The 24,793-nt window shown below is 38.9% G+C and overlaps 1 protein-coding gene across 4 annotated transcripts in view; it reads left to right on the top strand.

Annotated features, from left to right (window-relative positions):
• The window catches only part of BCAN (brevican), a 51,157-nt gene that overhangs the window by 2,320 nt on the left and 24,044 nt on the right, over positions 1 to 24,793 (top strand). For all 4 annotated transcript variants that reach the window (XM_075330538.1, XM_075330539.1, XM_075330537.1 and 1 more), the window contains exon 2: positions 22,003 to 22,087. In XM_075330538.1, coding sequence (XP_075186653.1) covers positions 22,009 to 22,087 — 79 coding nt within the window. In that variant the 5' untranslated portion in view covers positions 22,003 to 22,008. The remainder of the gene's footprint in view (positions 1 to 22,002; positions 22,088 to 24,793) is intronic.

The raw sequence follows: 24,793 nt of genomic DNA, 5'->3' as shown, positions 1-24,793 counted from the left end.
CCCTTCTCTACTCCGTTTTGAATAGATATACAGTAATGTCACTTTTAACCCCTAGACCACCAGGATGTATTATTATTAGAATTATTACGCCTGGCACCCAATAAATATTATTAATACCATTAGTATGAATATTTTAATAACCCTCAATAACAGAGGGCATACTATTATACCACTGGACCACCAGGGATACTAATTGGGCCACCAGGACTGGCTACTAGATAACAATTCTAAAGAAATTCAGGGAGGACCAGAAACCATTGGGCTACAAGCATGGATTGTGTACAAGGGGTACTCCAACGTGACACTTTTTCAGCTTCGCTATCTCATCTCTGCGCAGGCAGGAATGTGGGATGGATGTTCACAAATCTGTGTTATATTTTTGAGAACGTTTCAAAATGAGCACCAGACTTTTCTAAGTACGTCATACATATACTAGATGACTATAGCAGTGTCAGTGCGCACATTGTACTGACTGTGGGTACTGCTGTTGTGCACATACAAAGCACAACTGGAAATATACTATAAGACCTAATGGCAGTATCTATAGTATAGTCCAAGACAGGAGAGACTTTATAGTGCCCAGACTCTAGATTGTGAGCCCCAATGGGGACAGTGTTGCCATTGTATGTAAAGCGCTGTGGAATTAACAGCGCTATATAAATGAATAAATAAATATATACTGTATATATATATATATATATATATATATACATATATATATATATATATATATATATATATATGTATATACAGCATATAGAGCAGTGGCTAAGTCATGAATTAACACTAGTGCTATATAGCAGTGCCATAGGGCATATTATAAGTAATTTTACATTAGTGTCATATAGGAGTCCCTTGGGGTATATTAGAGGTGATTTTACATTAGTGCCATATAGTAGTTAGTGCCTTAGAGAATATTAGGGGTGATTTTACATTAATGCCATATAGTAGTGCCATAGGGAATATTAGAGGTGACCTTAAAGTAGTGCCATATAGTAGTGCCACAGAGTACATTAGAGGTGATTTTACATTAGTGCTATATAGTAGTGCCATATGGCATATTATAGGTAATTTTACATTAGTGCCATATAGTAGTGCCTTAGGGAATATAAGAGGTGATTATACATTAGTGCCATGTAGTAGTACCATAGAGCATATTAGAGGTGATTTTATATTAGTGTCATACAGTAGTGCCATAGGGAATATTAGAAATAATTTTACATTAGTGCCATATAGTAGTGCGTTAGGAAATATTAGTGGTGATTTTACATTAGTGTCATCTAGTAGTGCCATAGAGAATATTAGAGGTGATTATACATAAGTACCATATAGTAGTATCTCGGAGTACATTAGAGGTGATTTTACATTAGTGTCATCTAGTAGTGCCTTAGGGAATATTAGAGATGATTTTACATTAGTGCCACAGTATATAGTAGTAGTAGTGCTACATAGTAGTGCAACAGTAAATATTATAGGTGACTTTGCAATCCTGTGCCCAAATAACAGTGCCAAAGGGTACGTTAGAGATGATTTTAAAACGCTTTCCGACCATAGACGTACCGCTACGTCACAGGTCTGGTTCCTGACTGTGATGCGGGCTCACGCACTGAGCCTGCATCTTTCCCTGCATAGGTCCACTGAATTGTGCAGCGCTTGTTGTCAGAAATGTCCGATTTATCAAAATATTTAATAAATTATTCTGATCGGTTAACTGCGTAATGGAAAAAAAAAACATGGCTTGGAAGAAGGGGAGGAAAAACAAAAACAGAAAATTGCCTGCGGGTGAAGGGGTTAAGCAGATAATAGACAATAGCTGCGTGTAGCCCACACACTCCCATTTCCCCGAGGTGCTGCCATCTGATTGTTGGGCTTTGATTAATAATTCATGAAATGTTTCAATCTCATAAGTCACAACAAATATATATTCATGGTCCTGAGCCGAGGCCAGAACCAGCGCAGCACAGGGAATCGGGTTACAGCAATTCAATTAATTAACATGATAAATTATATTTCCTCTTCGCCTCTTTATGTCTCGTTGCCCGAAGCCAAGGGCGTCAGTATGATAGACGGAGAGAATAAAAAAAATTGCAGTTCCCTTTTGTCTTAAAATTATGTACTGATTAATTGTACACATCAAAATTCCTAATTTTATATCCTGAAAAAAAATCCTGACCACTGGACACCAGGGAGAATACTTCCCCCTAGACCAGCAGGGATATTACCATCAATTCCAACACTAGCAATTACTAAACATTAATTATATTAAAGTGATTATTATTACCACTAAGGATGTTATTTAACATCCCCTAGACATACAGTAATGTCACCATTATCCACGGGACCACCAGGATGATACATTGTCATAAATAATTATTGCACATGACATCACAAGAGATCTTATTAATGTATTTATATCAATACTAGCTGTACTATCCGGCTTCGCCCGGGCTAATAACTGTAGTTAACATAATATAATGTATTAACAAAAATGTATTCTGCACACAAAACCCACAAAACAAATAGATAGGAATGTAATTATTAAAAGACAAAAACTAAGCTAATAGAAGCATTTCACATCATATATTTCAACACCACAGATATTCCACACAGATTTAACTAAATTGGCCAAGTAATGTGCTCCGTCTGTCTCTTTCCAGGTCTGTCTCTTTCCAGGTCTATCTCTTTCCAGGTCTGTCTCTTTCCAGGTCTGTCTCTTTCCAGGTCTGTCTCTGTCTGTCACTTTTTTTGTCTGTCTGTATCTCTCTGTTTCTTTCCCTGTCTGTCTCTATCTCTCTGTTTCTTTCCCTGTCTGTCTCTATCTCTCTGGTTCTTTCCCTGTCTGTCTCTATCTCTCTGTTTCTTTCCCTGTCTGTCTCTATCTCTCTGTTTCTTTCCCTGTCTGTCTCTATCAAGGTCTGTGTCTTTCCCCATCTATCTTTGTCTGTCTCTCTGGCTGTCTCCTCCTTACCTGTCTGCCTGTCTCTGTCTGCATGTCTGTCTGTCTCCCGGTCTGTCTCTTTCCCGGTCTGTCTCTTTCCCCGTTTGTCTCTGTCTGTCTCTTTCACCGTCTGTCTCTGTCTGTCTCTTTCCCTGTCTGTCTCTTTCCCTGTCTGTCTCTGTCTGTCTCTGTCTGTCTCTCTCTATCCGTCTCCCCACCGACATCTTATTACCTCTCTCCTCCTGTACCTGTCTGTGTCTTGTACTGTTTATGATCATTGTACTTGTCCCTATTATGTATACCCCTTTCACATGTAAAGCGCCATGGAATTGATGGCGCTATAATAATAAATAATAATAATAATAATAATAACATATAAGCTTCTTATACTATGAATGTCTTTCGTTCCTATAGCAACCAATCACAGCTCCTACTAATAACCTTTAGTTCCAGGCTCCATTTACCTTAATGGAGGCATGTTGTTTCGAGTGTAACTAAAGCGCGGGGTTCAATTTTCCTGTCAAAGCATAGTCTACGACGTTCCCTGGGTCACATAAGGTGTCTGTGCAAAATTTCGTGATTGTAAATGCGACGGTGCGGATACACTTTCGTGTCACCATTTCCCAATTATATAGATAGGGGAAAAATTGATTGGTAAATTGGAATGCGCAGGGTTAAAATTTCGCCTCACAACATAGCTTATGACGCTCTCGGGGTCCAGACGTGTGAGTGTGCAAAATTTTGTGGATGTAGCTGCGACGGTGCGGATGCCAATCCCGGACACACGCGCACACACACACACACACGCACACACACACACACACATACACACACACTATACACACACTATACACACACACACACACACACTATACACACACACACACACACAAATTCAGCTTTATATATTAGATTTTAAGAATCACAAACAATAAAATGGAACAATTTTATTTGACCACTAGACCACCTGGGATAATAACAACAAGGTGGACCACCAGGACTGGCTACTAGATCAATCTAAATGACTACATTGTTATCAAGAAAGGATAGAATCCACTGTGCCACAAGCAGGGGTGGGATAAGATCTAGGGGCACCCAATAATAGAGGGCATATTATTAGACCACTGGACCACCAGGGATACTATGACCTAATTAAACCACCAGGACTGGCTACTAGATAACAATTCTATAGAAATTCAGTGAAGACCAGAAACCATAGGGCTATAAGCATGGATTGTGTACAAGGGGTACTCCGACGTGACACTTTCAGCCTCACTGACCCTCCATCTCTGTACAGACAGGAATGTATGATGGAGGTTCACAGATTTGTATTATATTTTTTAGGACAGGTTCGAGCACCAGACTTTTGTATCTATGTTATTTTCACATACCAGTGCCCATATAGCATTACATCAGGGTACTACTATACTGCACATACAGAGTACAGCTGGAAATATACTATAAGGGAAAACAGCAGTACCCATTGTAAATTCCAAAATCGGAGAGACTTTATGGTGCTCTATGTTAGTGCAAAAAAAGTAAGGCCCAATAGTCATGCTAATACACGAACGGCCCAAAAACAGTGCCACATTTTAAAATTTGCATAAGTGAGTTCTAAAAATGTCTTAGTAGTACATAGCGACTATCAGTCCTCCAGGTATTTATAGTCTCACAACAGATTATCACCAACAGTACAGTCATAAGTATACTTTCAAAAATACAAGAATAAATGAATTAGGGCACAAAAAATATATCCAACATGTTTCGCCAGCTTCTACCCGACACGGAGTTTGTAAGCCCAGGAAGAAGCTGACAGGCGAAACCCAGGGTCAAGTAGAATATGGCATGTAGCATGCTTAATATGTGTTTATATTAGGGGTAATTTTACATTAATGCCATATAGTAGTACCACAGAGCATATTGGAGGCGAATTCATGTTAGTACCATATAGTAGTACCACGGAGCATTTTAGAGATGATTTTACATTAGTGCCATATAGTAGTACCACAAAGCATATTAGAGATGATTTTACATTAGTGCCATATAGTAGTACCACAAAGCATATTAGAGGTTATTTTTAAATTAGTGCCATATAGTAGTACCACAGAGCATTTTAGAGATGATTTTACATTAGTGCAATATAGTAGTACCACAAAGCATATTAGAGGTGATTTTTACATTAGTGCCATATAGTAGTACCACAGAGCATATTAGAGATGATTTTACATTACTGCCATATAGTAGTACCACAGAGCATTTTAGAGATGATTTTACATTAGTGCCGTATAGTAGTACCACAGAGCATTTTAGAGGTGATTTTACACTAGTGTCGTAAAGTAGTACCACAGAGCATATTAGAGGTGATTTTACATTGGTGCTGTATAGTAGTACCACAGAGCATTTTAGAGATGATTTTACATTAGTGCCATATAGTATTACCACAGTGCATATTAGAGGTCATTTTTACATTGATGCTATATAGTAGTACCACAGAGCATATTAGAGGTGATTTTTACATTGATGCCATATAGTAGTACCACAGTGCATATTAGAGGTGATTTTTACATTGATGCTATATAGTAGTACCACAGAGCATATTAGAGTTGATTTTTACATTGATGCCATATAGTAGTACCACAAAGCATATTAGAGGTCATTTTACTTTAGTGCCATATAGTAGTACCACAAAGTATACAAATTATTTCTCTTCTTCAAGTTTCATTGTTGGAGGCCAAGAACATTATTGCGATGGGGGTGATCCCTGCTACTAATGAGATGGAGATAGATGAAGGGGCCCGGAAGTTAAAGATGAGAGCGAGAATAGAGAGCAGTAGTGCCCCATGTTCTCGATACTTGGCTATGATTTTGGCCTACAGGTTGTCTCTAAGGATGATTCAGTTGACAATGATATATCTGGTAAAGCTGTCAGTACAAGACATGATTCCTGGCTCATAATCTCCATTTCAGTTCTTCTAAAAGGAGTTAGATTGGGCTAAGATCAAGATTCTGTTCAACCGGTCATGTTCTTCCACCAAACTCCCCCAAGACATAGCTTTATGAATCTTGTGAACTGGGCACAGTCATGCGGGACAGAAAAGGGCCTTCTCCTATCTGTTCCCATTTCTTTGGGGGCCATATATGTCCTCTGCAAAAAAAAACCAATGAGCTAAAGAAAGGTATTAGACGTCTCTCCTATTGGGAGAGGTCAAAACAACTCCTGAGTAGCCTTTTCTATGCTCCAGATAAGTAAAAGCATCACTATGCTCCTCAGGGGCGAGATCATTAGTGTGTGCTCGTGGGAGGTGCCTAAATGGTAAATTAGTGTTAATATAATTTGCTTAATTGCCTAGCCATGGTTCATGGATAGAAGGTGAGAATGTTTGTCACAGGCAGAGTAATTGGTGACAACTAAGGAAAGTCAGCGTCAAAAGTGGCCAATGTACATATGTATTTATCAGATGGAGTTCCTGGTAAATTTTTATTTTAGGGAAAAAATTGGGTCACTTTAGTCGCACATTTCAATAGTACTTGGCGCACGTACAATACCTTATGCTTAGTTTCTATGGATATAGATCCTTGTCCTTCCGGAATAGAGACCGGCTACAGCTTGTGAGTGGGAAAATTCAGAGAAAAGGAACAGTTTGATCCTGACGTGACAGCTGCTCCAAGCTGAAAAAGCGTCATTATGGAGGAAGTTTCATAGAAAACTTCAAAAAGACGTCTGAGGAGATAAAGGATGACATCCAAGATTATCCCACACAAAGAAGAAACTAATATAGTGTAATCTGACTGATAAAAACACATTTTATATAGGACACATGCTGGTACAACCTGGGTATCTCCCATATATATTTATATATGTACAGCTGGTACAACCTGGGTATCTCCCATATATAATTATATATGTACAGCTGCTATAACCTGGACATCTTCTGTATATAATTATTTATGTAAAGCTGGTATAACCTGGGCATCTCCTGTATATAATTATATATGTACAGCTGGTATAACCTGGGTATCTCCCATATATATTTATATATGTACAGCTGGTACAACCTGGGTATCTCCCATATATAATTATATATGTACAGCTGCTATAACCTGGACATCTTCTGTATATAATTATATATGTACAGCTGGTATAACCTGGGCATCTCCTGTATATAATTATATATGTACAGCTGGTATAACCTGGGCATCTCCTGTATATAATTATATATGTACAGCTGGTATAACCTGGGTATCTCCTGTATATAATTATATATGTACAGCCGGTATAACCTGGGTATCTTCTGTATATAATTATATATGTATAGCTGGTATAACCTGGGCATCTCCTGTATATAATTATATATGTACAGCCGCTATAACCTGGGCATCTCCTGTATATAATTATATATGTACAGCCGGTATAACCTGGGTATCTTCTCTATATAATTATATATGTACAGCTGGTATAACCTGGGTATCTCCTGTATATAATTACATATGTACAGCCGGTATAACCTGGATATCTCCTGTATATAATTATATATGTACAGCTGGTATAACCTGGGCATCTCCTGTATATAATGATCTATGTACAGCTGGTATAACCTGGGCATCTCCTGTATATAATTATATATGTACAGCTGGTATAACCTGGGCATCTCCCATATATAATTATATATGTACAGCTGGTACAACCTGGACATCTCCTGTATATAATTATATACGTACAGCTGGTATAACCTGGATATCTCCTGTATATAATTATATATGTACAGCTGGTATAACCTGGGCATCTCCTATATATAATTATATACATGTACAGCTGGTATAACCTGGGCATCTCCTGTATATAATGATCTATGTACAGCTGGTATAACCTGGGCATCGCCTGTATATAATTATATATGTACAGCTGGTATAACCTGGGCATCTCCTGTATATAATTATATATGTACAGCTGGTATAACCTGGGCATCGCCTGTATATAATTATATATGTACAGCTGGTATAACCTGGGCATCTCCTGTATATAATTATATATGTACAGCTGGTATAACCTGGGCATCTCCTGTATATAATTATATATGTACAGCTGGTATAACCTGGGCATCTCCCATATATAATTATATATGTACAGCTGGTATAACCTGGGCATCTCCTGTATATAATTATATATGTACAGCTGGTATAACCTGGGCATCTCCTGTATATAATTATATATGTACAGCTGGTATAATCTGGGCATCTCCCATATATAATTATATATGTACAGCTGGTATAACCTGGGCATCTCCTGTATATAATTATATATGTACAGCTGGTATAACCTGGGCATCTCCTGTATATAATTATATATGTACAGCTGGTATAACCTGGGCATTTCCTGTATATAATTATATATGTACAGCTGGTATAACCTGGGCATCTCCTATATATAATTATATACATGTACAGCTGGTATAACCTGGGCATCTCCTGTATATAATGATCTATGTACAGCTGGTATAACCTGGGCATCGCCTGTATATAATTATATATGTACAGCTGGTATAACCTGGGCATCTCCTGTATATAATTATATATGTACAGCTGGTATAACCTGGGCATCTCCTGTATATAATTATATATGTACAGCTGGTATAACCTGGGCATCTCCTGTATATAATTATATATGTACAGCTGGTATAACCTGGGCATCTCCTGTATATAATTATATATGTATAGCTGGTATAACCTGGGCATCTCCTGTATATAATTATATACATGTACAGCTGGTATAACCTGGGTATCTCCTGTATATAATTACATATGTACAGCCGGTATAACCTGGATATCTCCTGTATATATTTATATATGTACAGCTGGTATAACCTGGGCATCTCCTGTATATAATGATCTATGTACAGCTGGTATAACCTGGGCATCTCCTGTATATAATTATACATATACAGCTGGTATAACCAGGGCATCTCCCATATTTAATTATATATGTACAGCTGGTACAACCTGGGCATCTCCTTTATATAATTATATATGTACAGCTGGTATAACCTGGGCATCTCCTGTATATAATTATATACGTACAGCTGGTATAACCTGGATATCTCCTGTATATAATTATATATGTACAGCTGGTATAACCTGGGCATCTCCTATATATAATTATATACATGTACAGCTGGTATAACCTGGGCATCTCCTGTATATAATGATCTATGTACAGCTGGTATAACCTGGGCTTCGCCTGTATATAATTATATATGTACAGCTGGTATAACCTGGGCATCTCCCATATATAATTATATATGTACAGCTGGTATAACCTGGGCATCTCCTGTATATAATGATATATGTACAGCTGGTATAACCTGGGCATCTCCCATATATAATTATATATGTACAGCTGGTATAACCTGGGCATCTCCCATATATAATTATATATGTACAGCTGGTATAACCTGGGCATCTCCTGAATATAATTATATATGTACAGCTGGTATAACCTGGGCATCTCCTATATATTATTATATACATGTACAGCTGGTATAACCTGGGCATTCCTGTATATAATGATCTATGTACAGCTGGTATAACCTGGACATCTCCTGTATATAATTATATATGTACAGCTGGTATAACCTGGGCATCTTCTACAGTCGGGTCCAGAAATATTAGGACAGTGCACAAGTTTTGTTATTTTAGCTGTTTACAAAAACATGTTCAGAAATACAATTATATATATAATATGGGCTGAAAGTGCACACTCCCAGCTGCAATATGAGAGTTTTCACATCCAAATCGGAGAAAGGGTTTAGGAATCATAGCTCTGTAATGCATAGCCTCCTCTTTTTCAAGGGACCAAAAGTAATTGGACAAGGGACTCTAAGGGCTGCAATTAACTCTGAAGGCGTCTCCCTCGTTAACCTGTAATCAATGAAGTAGTTAAAAGGTCTGGGGTTGATTACAGGTGTGTGGTTTTGAATTTGGAAGCTGTTGCTGTGACCAGACAACATGCGGTCTAAGGAACTCTCAATTGAGGTGAAGCAGAACATCCTGAGGCTGAAAAAAAAGAAAAAATCCATCAGAGAGATAGCAGACATGCTTGGAGTAGCAAAATCAACAGTCGGGTACATTGTGAGAAAAAAGGAATTGACTGGTGAGCTTGGGAACTCAAAAAGGCCTGGGCGTCCACGGATGACAACAGTGGTGGATGATCGCCGCATACTTTCTTTGGTGAAGAAGAACCCGTTCACAACATCCACTGAAGTCCAGAACACTCTCAGTGAAGTAGTTGTATCTGTCTCTAAGTCAACAGTAAAGAGAAGACTCCATGAAAGTAAATACAAAGGGTTCACATCTAGATGCAAACCATTCATCAATTCCAAAAATAGACAGGCCAGAGTTACATTTGCTGAAAAGCACCTCATGAAGCCAGCTCAGTTCTGGAAAAGTATTCTATGGACAGATGAGACAAAGATCAACCTGTACCAGAATGATGGGAAGAAAAAAGTTTGGAGAAGAAAGGGAACGGCACATGATCCAAGGCACACCACATCCTCTGTAAAGCATGGTGGAGGCAACATGATGGCATGGGCATGCATGGCTTTCAATGGCACTGGGTCACTTGTGTTTATTGATGACATAACAGCAGACAAGAGTAGCCGGATGAATTCTGAAGTGTACCGGGATATACTTTCAGCCCACATTCAGCCAAATGCCGCAAAGTTGATCAGACGGCGCTTCATAGTACAGATGGACAATGACCCCAAGCATACAGCCAAAGCTACCCAGGAGTTCATGAGTGCAAAAAAGTGGAACATTCTGCAATGGCCAAGTCAATCACCAGATCTTAACCCAATTGAGCATGCATTTCACTTGCTCAAATACAGACTTAAGACGGAAAGACCCACAAACAAGCAAGACCTGAAGGCTGCGGCTGTAAAGGCCTGGCAAAGCATTAAGAAGGAGGAAACCCAGCGTTTGGTGATGTCCATGGGTTCCAGACTTAAGGCAGTGATTGCCTCCAAAGGATTCGCAACAAAATATTGAAAATAAAAATATTTTGTTTGGGTTTGGTTTATTTGTCCAATTACTTTTGACCTCCTAAAATGTGGAGTGTTTGTAAAGAAATGTGACAATTCCTACAATTTCTATCAGATATTTTTGTTCAAACCTTCAAATTAAACGTTACAATCTGCACTTGAATTCTGTTGTAGAGGTTTCATTTCAAATCCAATGTGGTGGCATGCAGAGCCCAACTCGCGAAAATTGTGTCACTGTCCAAATATTTCTGGACCTAACTGTATATATAATTATATACATGTACAGCTGGTATAACCTGGGCATCTCCTGTATATAATTATATATGTGCAGCTGGTATAACCTGGGCATCTCCTGTATATAATTATATATGTGCAGCTGATATAACCTGGGTATCTCCCATATATAATTATATATGTACATCTGGTATAACCTGGGCATCTCCTGTATATAATTATATATGTACAGCTGGTATAACCCGGGCATCTCCTGTATATAATTATATATGTGCAGCTGGTATAACCTGGGCATCTCCTGTATATAATTATATATGTACAGCAAGTATAACCTGGACATCTCCTGTATATAATTATATATGTACAGCTGGTACAACCTGGGCCTCTCCTGTAATAATCTATGTACAGCTGGTATAACCTGGGCATCTCCCATATATAATTATACATGTACAGCCGGTATAACCTGGGCATCTCCTGTATATAATTATATATGTGCAGCTGGTATAACCTGGGCATCTCCTATATATAATTATATATGTGCTGCTGGTATAACCTGGGCATCTCCTGTATATAATTATATATGTAGAGCTGGTATAACCTGGGCATGTCCTGTATATAATTATATATGTACAGCTGGTATAACCTGGGCATCTCCTGTATATAATTATATATGTACAGCTGGTATAACCTGGGCATCTCCTGTATATAATTATACATGTACAGCTGGTATAACCTGGGCGTCTCCTGTATATAATTATATATGTACAGCTGGTATAACCTGGGCATCTCCTGTATATAATTATATATGTATAGCTGGTATAACCTGGGCATCTCCTGTATATAATTATATATATACAGCCGGTATAACCTGGGCATCTCCTGTATATAATTATATATGTACAGCTGGTATAACCTGGGCATCTCCTGTATATAATTATATATGTACAGCTGGTATAACCTGGGCATCTCCTGTATATAATTATATATGTACAGCCGGTATAACCTGGACATCTCCTGTATATAATTATATATGTACAGCTGGTATAACCTGGGCATCTCCTGTATATAATTATATATGTACAGCTGGTATAACCTGGGCATCTCCTGTATATAATTATATATGTACAGCTGGTATAACCTGGGCATCTCCTGTATATAATTATATATGTACAGCCGGTATAACCTGGACATCTCCTGTATATAATTATATATGTACAGCTGGTATAACCTGGGCATCTCCTGTATATAATTATATATGTACAGCCGGTATAACCTGGACATCTCCTGTATATAATTATATATGTACAGCTGGTATAACCTGGACATCTCCTGTATATAATTATATATGTACAGCTGGTATAACCTGGGCATCTCCTGTATATAATTATATATGTACAGCCGGTATAACCTGGACATCTCCTGTATATAATTATATATGTAAAGCTGAGTGGAGGATACCGGGCACCGCTGATCCCTGTATGGCTGACAAAGCTGTGCTTTCAGGCAGGTGGAGACCTGGGTGCGTGTCCCAAAGCAAAGGCGATACAAGATCCACAATGAAGAGATGAAAGGTCGCACTCCAAAAGGTCGAATAAAATATTTTTCTTTTTATTCCACGATCACATCAGGGGTACAGGTAGTGAGGGAGGATGAGGGTGTGCCACGTCGGACGACGGCAGCCGTTTCGCAAGTAACCTTGCTTCTACGGGGCCAGCTGGTATAACCTGGGCATCTCCTGTATATAATTATATATGTACAGCTGGTATAACCTGGGCATCTCCTGTATATAATTATATATATACAGCCGGTATAACCTGGATATCTCCTGTATATAATTATATATGTACAGCTGGTATAACCTGGGCATCTCCTATATATAATTCTATGTGTACAGCTGGTATAACCTGGGCATCTCCTGTATATAATTATACATGTACAGTCAGTATAGTCTGGGTATCTCCTGTATATAATTATATATGTACAGCCAGTATAGCCTAGGTATCTCCTGTATATAATTATCTCTTCCATAGAATTATATATGTACAGCTATATAAGTCATACTGGTATAACCTGGGCTCTATTTTAGTCCTCCTTCGATTTTCACCTCCAGACGCTCACTTCAATCTTTTCATCGCTATGGTCTAGTGCACACTTCCGCACACCTTCTCTTTGCGGTGACTTTGGGATCAGCAGTGATGGTTCTTCATTACGGAGGGGGCCATACGGTTCTCACGTGATGGTCTTGGACCAATTTCTCATTATGTGGTGACAGACCAGCCTCTCGCTTTCCTCAATGAACGCTATAAATTTCCATCTTTTCCCCCATTAAGCGGTGGCGGAGTGAATTACTTTGCTGACTTCACATCCCATGTTTTTATTGGAGTTTAATCTGTTATTAAAGGCTGCCGAGAAGAAAATCCTGAATCAGCGAAGGGTGGAAGGTGGAGATATGAAAACCTCTGGGCCTCGCTATAATTCATTCACTGGTTCCAGCAGTCTTCCTTTTGGGGCCAGAAGTCAGTCATTTCCATCTGTATCCATCTCCTGGGCAGGGGTCATACAGGTATAGGTCTCTCTTGTGTGGTCCTTGCACCATTAAATACATGGCCTGGAGGATCATCCACAAATTACTTATGTTTCTTTCGACTTATTGAAGACTTTCTTATTCTTATTTCTGGAAAGTTCTTTTTGCAAATATCTAGCATGGTGAAACTGATTAATTACACACAAATTAGGAACAGAAAAGAATTTCTACAGGGTAGGGAAAATTTGAGAAAACTGGGGATAGATCATTCTTACCTTCTTGCCGAAAACTTGATGGAAGCTCCGTGGGGGCGTGTCCTGTAACAGAAGGTGTACTCAGGGGAGGGACATTTTCAGAAACATGCCTACGTTTCTAGGGTTCACCTATATTGTCATGTCCGTTATTTTCTTCTCCCAGTAAATGTGTTTTTAGATATGGAGCATGCAGAGATCTTGCACCAGAAACCTGGAAGGTTTCCATATTTTTCTGAGAGCCCTGTGGAGAACGTTCTAAAAGAGTTGATAAGTTATGGTTACATGTGGCTTTTCCAAAAGCAGATATAGTTCATTTATACTACCCGGGTTTTTAAAGTTGTCATTTCCGAGTACACAGATTGCCACACCCCTATTCATGCCCATGGCTACACTTTGATCAAACCCACGCTTACACCTGCCACACCCCCGAGGTAGCTGACAATGTTTCCCAAAACTCACTTTCTAGAAGGTCATGGGAGGATTGGGTAGCATCATGTAGACTTGCCAACGCCAATGGGAATCTAGGAGGTCTCCCCTTTTTCCTGGAGAGTTTTTATTATTGAATTGAGAGAGAAAATTTGTCACACAGCTATCCAATGCTCATGGCATAGGACAAGTGCAGACATAGTGCAATTATTTAAATAGAGCAATAAAGAACATTATGGTATTGTTCATTCTGAGTCCACAATATAACAGTAGTTACATTGTTGTAGATATGAAGCTTTATCATGTGTTATATTCTTGCATATAGGGGCAGTATTATAGCAGCTATATTCTTCTATATATGAACAGTACTATGGTAGTATAGTATCTATATTATTGTACATAGGGGCAGTATTATAGTACCTATATTCTTGTACATAGGGGGCAGTATTATAGTAGTTATATTCTTGTACATAGGAGCAGTATTATAGTAGTTATATTCTTGTACATAGGGAGCAGTATTATAGTAGATATATTCTTGTACATATGGGCAGAATTATAGTAGTTATATTCTTGTACATAGGGGGCAGTATTATAGTAGTTATATTCTTCTACATAGGGAGCAGTATTATAGTAGTTATATTCTTGTACATATGGGCAGGATTATAGTAGTTATATTCTTGTACATAGGGGGCAGTATTATAGTAGTTATATTCTTGTACATAGGGGTAGTATTATAGTAATTATATTCTTGTACATAGGGGCAGTATTATAGTAGTTATATTCTTGTATATATGGGTAGTACTATAGTAGTTATATTCTTGTACCTAGGAGCAGTATTATAGTAGTTATATTCTTGTACATAGGAGCAGTATTATAGTAGTTATAGTCTTGTACATAGGGGGCAGTATTATAGTAGTTATATTCTTGTACGTAGGAGCAGTATTATAGTAGTTATATTCTTGTACATAGGGGGCAGTATTATAGTAGTTATATTCTTGTACATAGGGGCAGTATTATAGTAGTTATATTCTTGTACATAGAGAGCAGTATTATAATAGTTATATTCCTGTACATAGGGGGCAGTATTATAGTAGCTGTACTCTGGTACATATGGTACATAAGAGACAGTATTATAGTAGTTATTTTCTTATACATAGGCATTGGGTCCCTTTGAATCTTCACCCTAAATGTTGCATTGATATTTTCTTTAAATGATTTTTATCTCAATTCCTTATCTGTATTTAGACCATCTAATTATTCTATAACTTGACTGTGTAAAGTTGTAGCCCTGTGCACTCCCTTATACTTCATCTCTCCTCCTCACATATGCATCTATCATCTTGCCACCTCCACTTTTAGAAATAACTGATTTTATCTCTGCGTCAAGAACTGTTGGTTTCATTCATCACAAGCTGATGCCAAGAAGATGCCTGCGCTCTCCTGGAACGCCGCCATGTTTCCTCATTCATCTGTGATCTCATCTCAGAGACCTGGCTTGTCCTTACTGCTGAGGTGGATCACAGACAACATGGAGAAATTAGCTCAGATTGACTCCACCACCTTCAGGCAATCTGATTTGGGCAATGCTAAGATTAATTACATTTCTCAATCTTCATGATTGTTTTAAAGCCTGGAGAATAGAGGTTTGACTCCAAGTACAGTATATGCCCTGCCTAATCGAAGCTCCTCACAAATGACCCATAGTGGTGGTACCAACATTTGAAAACCCTACACTACCTTCAAGGGTAATTCCACCAACAAGCATAAATGTTTCTATCCTTTTCTGGTTCAGAAATGTGGATGACCAACAAATGTGTATAGGTATGTCCAAACTCTGACATCAGCTTTAAGGCAAAGGTAGGATCAGGCATGCTGGATTTCGACATGCCCAATTCTCTGATATCACAATAGGTATAATCCAGGGTAGAGTTGTTTGACCTGTTACTCACTAGTGCTGGGCCGACCTCTCATCTTCTTTGGCTGCATTCCTTTATACTCGTAGTAGGACATGCCAAGTTTCTCAGGTAACCAACATAAAATCCTCTGGCATTATCCTAAACTTTTAACATTGGCTCAGGTAGAGGCTAGGTGCTTGAGTATTAAGTTGTTTAAAAGAACAGAGAGTCCTCAGTGGTTGATACCTTTTAATGGCTAACTGAAAAGATGGTAATAATTGCAAGCTTTCGAGACTACTCAGGTCTCTTCATCAGGCATGGTACCATGGCTGATGAAGAGACCTGAGTAGTCTCGAAAGCTTGCAATTATTACCATCTTTTCAGTTAGCCATTAAAAGGTATCAACCACTGAGGACTCTCTGTTCTTTTAAACAATTTTTTTTATCTCTACTGGCTAACACGGTACAAAGATATATTTTACTTGAGTATTAAGTAGCATTTTAACCATTTCCTCAGGTTGATGAGGCGATTCAATCTACTTCAGTTGACTGAAGTAAAGGTTTCTATTGTCTTCTCTGCTATTGTTCACACCGACCTTTCAGGAAGCAAGTTACCAACTCTTTGCAACTATTCTTGGTACAGTTTACACCTGACCTCTGCAATCAAGGTGTTGCACCTCTTCAAGCCTGTCTCCAGATTGCCTGTACTTCTCTGCATATTCATCTCTGTTATATTACTGCTATCACCATTGTCCTACTTAAGATACCAGACAGCATTTTCCTCTCTGTTACATCGCTGCTATTACCATTGCCCTGCTGGAAGATGCCAGATCTCATTTACTGCTTGGTTACTCAAATGTTTAACCATTGCACAGTTGCTTCCAGTTGGCCAAGCTATTTCATCTACTTCACTTGGCTAAATTGCAGTACTCCTCTGCTATTCCGGACTTCCATGCTACAACTTGCATTATTTCCAAGATTATTCCAACGTACAAGATGTTTTTCACACCTACCTTTCAGCAAGCAAGTTACCAACTGTTCTTCTTGCAGTTTAAACCTGGGCTTTGCAATCAAGGCAATGCAGCTCTTCTAGCCTTTCTCCATATTGCATATACTTCTCTGCCTTTACTTCTCTGTTATATTGCTGCCATTCACCATTACCCTGATGAAGATGCAAATCTGCAGTTCTTTCTTACTCCTGTGTTTAACCATTGCATTGCTGGAGGTTACCAAACTTAATTCTCTGATTACTGTATCTGTGTCCTTGTCAGAAGATACCATTTTCCTATACAGTTACTGACCTGTGTGCATCCGCATCCCTACCTCTGCTTTATCCGTGCTACCTGCTCTGTTTGTTTGTCTGGTGTCTTCCATACACTGCTAACCTGGTCCTCACAGATCCTTATGTCATCTGTTAAAACCCACTCCGCTGCACTGTTGCCTCTGATCTGTGCTACTCACCTTACTCTTGAGTTTAGAAAATCCGCCTCACCAGGTGAGACCTTCACATGACCACTGCCTATCTCCTTCTACCTACTGAGAATATACTAAGGACGAAATGAGCATTTCTCTCTCTGAGTCTGAGAGAGTCATCGGTTTGGCTGCAACATACCCCTGCAGACCTTACTGGACTTTTTTGCAGTACTTTATGCAATATTTGCGCAATTGTTTGAATGGAACAAAAACCAAGTGACTAATTGCACGTAGTCACATATCTCCGCCTATACTGTTTCAGCTCTTCCTAGACAGAGTTACTGATCACCATGTAGAACAATTTCTATGGCCTCTGATATTAAATCTTTGCTGTGGAAATATTTTTCATTGACCCAATATTTTCTATGGATTATATCAGGATTTTAGGGGAAGTTAATTTTAGACTTTGTAGGATTTACAGCCCTAAAAGTGCAGCGGTCGGTGACTGCCAGACGGCAGACATCTTGAATAGATTATGTTCTTAGTAATACCAGTTAACTAGGTGCATAACAGCTTTTGGCACTGATGGAAAGAGGAAACCACGTTGAAGCTTTTGGAGAGCTCCTGAATTATGTCCTTGCAGGATATGAGGGTTATTTCATCCCCTGCCACGTTGCCTTGGAAAAAAAGAAAAATCACTCTAACAAAGGGGACCCAGTATTTGGCAAGGCCTCTTTATGGTGGGGATGGTCCGGCCAGCTCATGTTTTCAATTACATTGTGGTTTCTAAGACTGGGAAGTTACTCCGATCGAATACTAATGATTATCTAGTGATGGCGGCGGCTCCTGTCATTTAACATTGTATCTTCTGTTGACTTGGGAGATATCCAACGCCAGAGACTTGTGTGTTTTGGCCCAAGTGAAGTGATATTAGCATTTATTTAGAGGTACCAGAAAAAGGAATCATAGACACGCCTGTAACTATCGTGAGCTTCCAAGTCACGTATACGTTATGCTTTATTTCCTTACTACCCAACTAGTCCCCAGTATGGTTGCTTGAAGTTCCTCAGTCCACCACCATGTGCCATTTACTTTGAGCCTAGCAACCTTCAGGTCTAAATAGGCATTGAAACCGAATGTGACCACCATGGCTACATACTCTTTAGACCATATACATAATATAACCTCGGTGTTTACAACACACTAATACCAAAGTACCGCAAACGATTATTCCCGTCCTCCTGGACCCATACCATTTTGTATGTGTGCATGTATATAAATATATATGTGTCTGCATATTTCAGATTGGGAAGGGAGACAGATTTGCCTAATTTTCCAAGGAATTTGATTCAAATTAAAAGTACTCCAAAGACACCAACTGCCCTGAAAAACATGTACAACCATTTTCTGTTTTCCTCACTAATTGTATTTAATTGTATAGTTTGAGTGTTTTATGGTTTTCTTTCCCTATATCCTAGTCTAAGCTGTCACGTCATAACAATATCTAGATGCACCACAATATGGCTGCTGCACTCCCTACCTTGGCTTTTATACAGGCTATGATAGTCCTCTCTGACTGACTGTGCAATACCGATAGCTGTAAGGCATTATGGGAAAGCCCACCCTGCCACGCCTGCGGTTCTAAGAACCTTTGCTGGCTGATGCAATTTTTTGCAATTTGTAAAATGTTGACGATCATTTTAAGGTATTTGCCTGAAGGGAATTGCAAATTGTTTGAATTCGCCAGGTTTAGCAAATCGCCAATTTCTGCAAAAACTCAATTTGCACCAAAGTAGTTCACTCATGCCTAATAGAATTAACCAAATTATTTTAATTCTTTCTATATATTAGAAGCATACCATTGAATATGTTGACTACAGATTGACATTATCGGCTATATCGATGACGTTTCCAGGATGTATAACTAACACCAGAAATATTCTGCTAAAGTTGTGTGAGATGCCCGTAAAACAAAAGTGCAGCGTACATAAAACGACATAGTCTTTGTCACCATTCATTCCTTTTAAGAAAGCTTCATTGTGATTTGGGTGGACTTTGGCCATAACGAGCTTCACATAGTAGCTGCCGTGAACTGAATTCTAAGAGGCTCCTCACCCTCCTCCATTATCAACAGTCTATGGATTGGTGGTCTATTCAAAGGATTTTACTATTGTGAGGCAGCCAATTCATCCTGCCCTTGGACCATTCTTTAAACAGACGGAGGCTATGGGAATGCCGGGAAGAAAATTGTTTTTGTAAAGAAATGCTACTTCGAGCTGCAGTATCCTCTCATGATGTCTACTAGATGACCATAGGAGGAAAGGAACTACGACGGAAAACTCCAGTCATCGCAAAAAAGATCCATTAATGACCCCATGTAGAACAAACATGATGACAAAAGTTATCTTTTGTTCCAGCTACCCTCCTTGCCAGGAATAAATTACATCATCCGTGGATTATATTACTCATACTGGTATCTCAGAATATGAGATCATCAGACAATCTTCAATTCCATCTCAGATACTTACAGTAGAAGTTCAATGACGAGACCCCTCATTTTCTGCATGGCGCAAAAAATTGTTTGGATTGTCTAACCACCCATTCTTCATTCATTGTGAACCTTGGTAGCTACCTTAAGAAAGTAGTTACCTTTGAACTGTGGAACATAGATGGCAAGACTAGCCATTATATCCTACTCAATGAATTTATCACAGACATTTTTTTGCAATTACACGTTTTGTTATACACATGCTTATTTTCTTTGTGTGTGTTGGAACAACACAAGAAAACAGAGAAAAAAAGGCAACTTGGACATAATTTCACACAAAACCCTCAAAATGGATTGGATAAAATTGTTGTCAATTTAATATTTGGCTGTACGCCTTTGGAATAAATAACCGCAGTCAGTCACTTCTTACACCTCTCAACTGGAATTTTGGACCACTCTTCTTATGCAAACTGCTCCCGATCTCTCATATTTGAAGACGTCTTCTCCCAACTATAATTTTAAGATCTCTCCACAGGTGTTCAGTAACATTTAGTGCTTTGTTTCCATCTATTTCTGCGTGCTTCCTCAAGTATGTTTGGGGTCATTGTCCTGCTGGAAGACCCATGACCTAGGATGCAAACCTAGATTTCTGACACTGAGCACTACATTGCAACCTGATATCGTTTGGTAATCTTCAGATTTGACAATGCCTTGCACACAGTCAAGGCACCCAGTGCCAGAGGCAGCAAAAAAATCCCAAAACATATCTGAACCTCCACCATATCTGACTGTAGGCCCTGTCTTTTCTTTGTAGGCCTCATTCGATATTCGGTAAATAGTAGAATGATGAGCTTTACCAAAAATCTGTATCTTGGTCTCATCTGTCCACAAGACACTTTCACAGGAGGATTTTGGCATACTCACGTACATTTTGGCAAACTGCAGTCCTTTTTTATGTCTCTGTCAGCAGTGAGGTCCTCTTGGGTCTCTTGCCATAGCAGTTCATTTTATACAGATAGTTCACACTGACACCGATACATCCTCAGCCTGCAGTATAGCTTGAATTTCTTTGAAACTTGTTTGGGGCGGCTTATTCGCCATCTGGACTCTCCTGCTTTACAACCTTTCATCAATTTATCACGCCATCAATATCCAGGGAGATTAGCTACAGTGCCATGGGGTGTAAACGTCTGGATCATGCTGTGCACCGTGAACAAAGTAACATCAAGATCTCTGGAGATGGACTTGAAACCTTGAGATTGTTAATATTTGTGAACAATTTTGGCTCTCAAATCCTCAGACAGTTCTCCTCTTCTGTTCTCTGTGTAGTACACATAGACAGGCTGAGTCAACTTATCTCCTTTTTATCTGGTTTCAGGTGTGATTTTCATATTGCCCACACCTGTTACTCATCACAGGTGAGTTTGAATGAGCATCACATGCTTGAAACACATGCGTTTACCCACAATTCTGGAAGGATGCCAACAATTTTGTCTGGCCCACTTTGGGGGTTTTGTGTGAAATTATGTCCATGTTGCCTTTTTTTACTCTGTTTTTATTTGTGTTGTTCCAATACTCACAAAGGAAATATACGTGTATGACAAAATGTGTAATGGGAATAATTTTATAGGAGAAATACTTAATTTTATTAAACAATTTCAAAGGTGCCAACACTTTCGACCATGATATGACCATATCATATATATCATACTACTATATATGTATGACTCAATATATTGATGTCGATGGAGCCATGGATAATGTACGGTCACTAATGAGTTATTTCTTTTTCCAACAGGCTGAAATGAAGCTAAACTTGTTGCTTCTCTTCGTCTTGGCTCTCACCTCACAAGCTTTACCATCCAACACTGAAGGCGGTACAAGTTAAGTTTTGTCTCCTCTCATTTCAATACATTGAGCCCGAGTCTTCAATATGATTTTGGTGTCCTCTATACTGTTATGTCCATAGATTTCATGAAAAATAATTGTGTATAAATTTATTAAAACTTCCATGTGGGGTTTTTATGTAAGCTTAATGGTTAAACCATCATCAATCATTTTGTGGCTATAGAGAGTTCTTTGGTCAGTCAGTCGCCCTCTTGAATACAGTACGTATGAGCAATTAATCAGCTGATGGCTAAGTCTTCAACTCCTCCAAAGGAAAGTTCAGCTTAGCCACTGCCAGACTCCTCTGGCAGTGGCTTATTTCTTCACCAGGCAAAAACATTCAGTCATTGAAATCCAATAGGCCATATTGTAGAAGGCCTCCATACATATAGATGGTCAGCCGATACTGCAGAAATCGCTGGCTGTGGCCAAATTTTATCTAATAGGAGTGGAGACCTTATGGTTAAAACAATTAAAACATTATGTCCATGCCCATCCATGAATTATCAAATCTATACAGAAACAGTAGACATAAATTTAGTATCCTTTATAAAACAGATCAAACACACAAAAAATATAACAAATAATACCACCATTAGACAAAGACCAAACAAGGACCCTGCTGTTTCGCCATTGCTTTGTCAAGGGTTTGATGACAAAGCTACAGCGGAATTCACTTTAGAGTACAGTGTCATCTTGTGCAAATGAATTCATTCATGTTTTCCATTAATTTCAATGGTAGCAACAACTAGAGAAAATATTTTAAAAAAAAAGCTGCTGTTGATGCAGATGTGTAATATTACTGAGGTAAAACCAATTTGGTCCGACATTGTGATAGTTCAATAATATTCATGCAATACATTTACTGGAGTGTGTTCCAATAGCCTTAATGGAAAGATAGAAAAGAAGAATTCAGTTCCTGTAGACCAGAATGACTCATTTGATATTTTCGCAATGGTTTTCACTAATAATGTATTTTACAGCTGTGAAGGATCACACAACTCTAAAATCCAAGGACTGAAGTCTATGCTACATAACAACTACAAATGAAAATGCATAAATCTACCCTTATAAACGATCTTTATTATAAATGATTTAAACCAACACCGTGAGTGAAGCTAATCTAACATGCACAGGAGAGGAGAGTACTGACCCTGGTGTATTGCTCTCTCCTGTGTGCTACCTGACAGCGGGGTCAGCACTCTGGATATCGATATGTGCCCCCACTCACTGTCGACTCACCCTGTCTGTCCCTAGAATCCCAGCCAGAAAAAAAGTGCCAGTGTCTACAAATTGTGACTCAGTGATGCATAAATAAATCAAAATGGCAGGTGGACAGGTGGAGCTGGCAGAATGACTACTTATCTCTCCTGATCTGTCAATCCATGCCTAATACCTCGATACGTTTCCCCCGTATCAAGGGTTCCTCAGGAGACCGGTATAGAGATGTAGTTATGATGGTTATATCAACATAGATAAAAAATGGCTTGGTGTTAGTACTCCATTTAGCACAATGGCTGATGCAGGAGACAGTGCCTGTATAGGCAAACACAATAGAAAATTGGTCAGTAGATATGGCCCATATGGGCCCAGGTTTGGGTCCAAACAATCACCCCCACAGAATATCACAATGTAGTAGCGTTATTACCTTGTGTTGTTGATGCACTAGATGCTTGTAGCGTGTATGTTAGGCAGGATACGATAGCTTCTGGTAGTATGAGGCGATAATGGCCCAAAGCGCATGCACGGTTTAAATGTGATCTGCTGCTATTTTGATCCCACGATATGATGACGTGTGCCGATCATGTGCACGTGTATAATGGCCCCGACTATACTGATGCTCAAACCTGGGCCCATATGGGCCATATTTACTGACCAATTTTTATCCATGTTGATATAACCATCCCAACGACATCTCTATACTGGCCTCCTGAGGAACCCTTGATATGAGGAAAACATGTCGAACCTTTAGGCATGGATTGACACGTCAGGAGAGATAAGTAGTCCTCCTGCCACATCCACCCTCCACCTGTCATTTTGATTTATGTATCACTGAGTCATGTTTTGTAGACACTGGCACTTTTTTCTGCCAGGGATTCTGGGGACAGGCAGGGTGAGTCGACGGTGAGTGGGAGCGCCATAGCAATATCCAGGGCACCGACCCCCGCTGTAAGGTAGCGGACAGGAAGGAGCAATAAATACATCAGGGTCAGTGCTCTCCTCTCCTGTGCACGTTAGATTAACTTCACTCACGGTGTTGGTTTTAATAATTTATTATAAAGATATTTTTAAGGGTAGATTTATGCATTTTCAGTTTTCCACTATCCAAATATTATCATAATTTTATACTGACTACATAACAACTACCTAAGCTGATATTGACTTTGGAATTCCGTAAAGTCACCTTTTTTGGGTGGGATTCTCCTGAATCTTTCAGAAAAGTTGCCAAATAACCCAAGAGTAATAGATAGGGTGTTGAGGCTGAAAAAATACCACATATCTGACATGATTAGCCAAACCCAGTACCATAATGAGGAGCCCATTTTAATGATTGACATGAGGCCACCCTTGTTTGATGTACCGTACACCACCTACTACATGATGAGTTTGCGAATGCAGCTTTAGATGGAATTAAATGCAGAGTTAAAAACTATAGTTAAGAAAGAGTTAAAAAATAGTCTTTTGAGAGAAAATTAATAGGT

This window comes from Anomaloglossus baeobatrachus, chromosome 12 (genome assembly GCF_048569485.1).
Source record: "Anomaloglossus baeobatrachus isolate aAnoBae1 chromosome 12, aAnoBae1.hap1, whole genome shotgun sequence".
NCBI lineage: Eukaryota > Metazoa > Chordata > Amphibia > Anura > Aromobatidae > Anomaloglossus > Anomaloglossus baeobatrachus.
The sequence above is the reverse complement of the archived record's forward strand: the minus strand, read 5'-3'. Positions and strand labels throughout refer to the sequence as shown.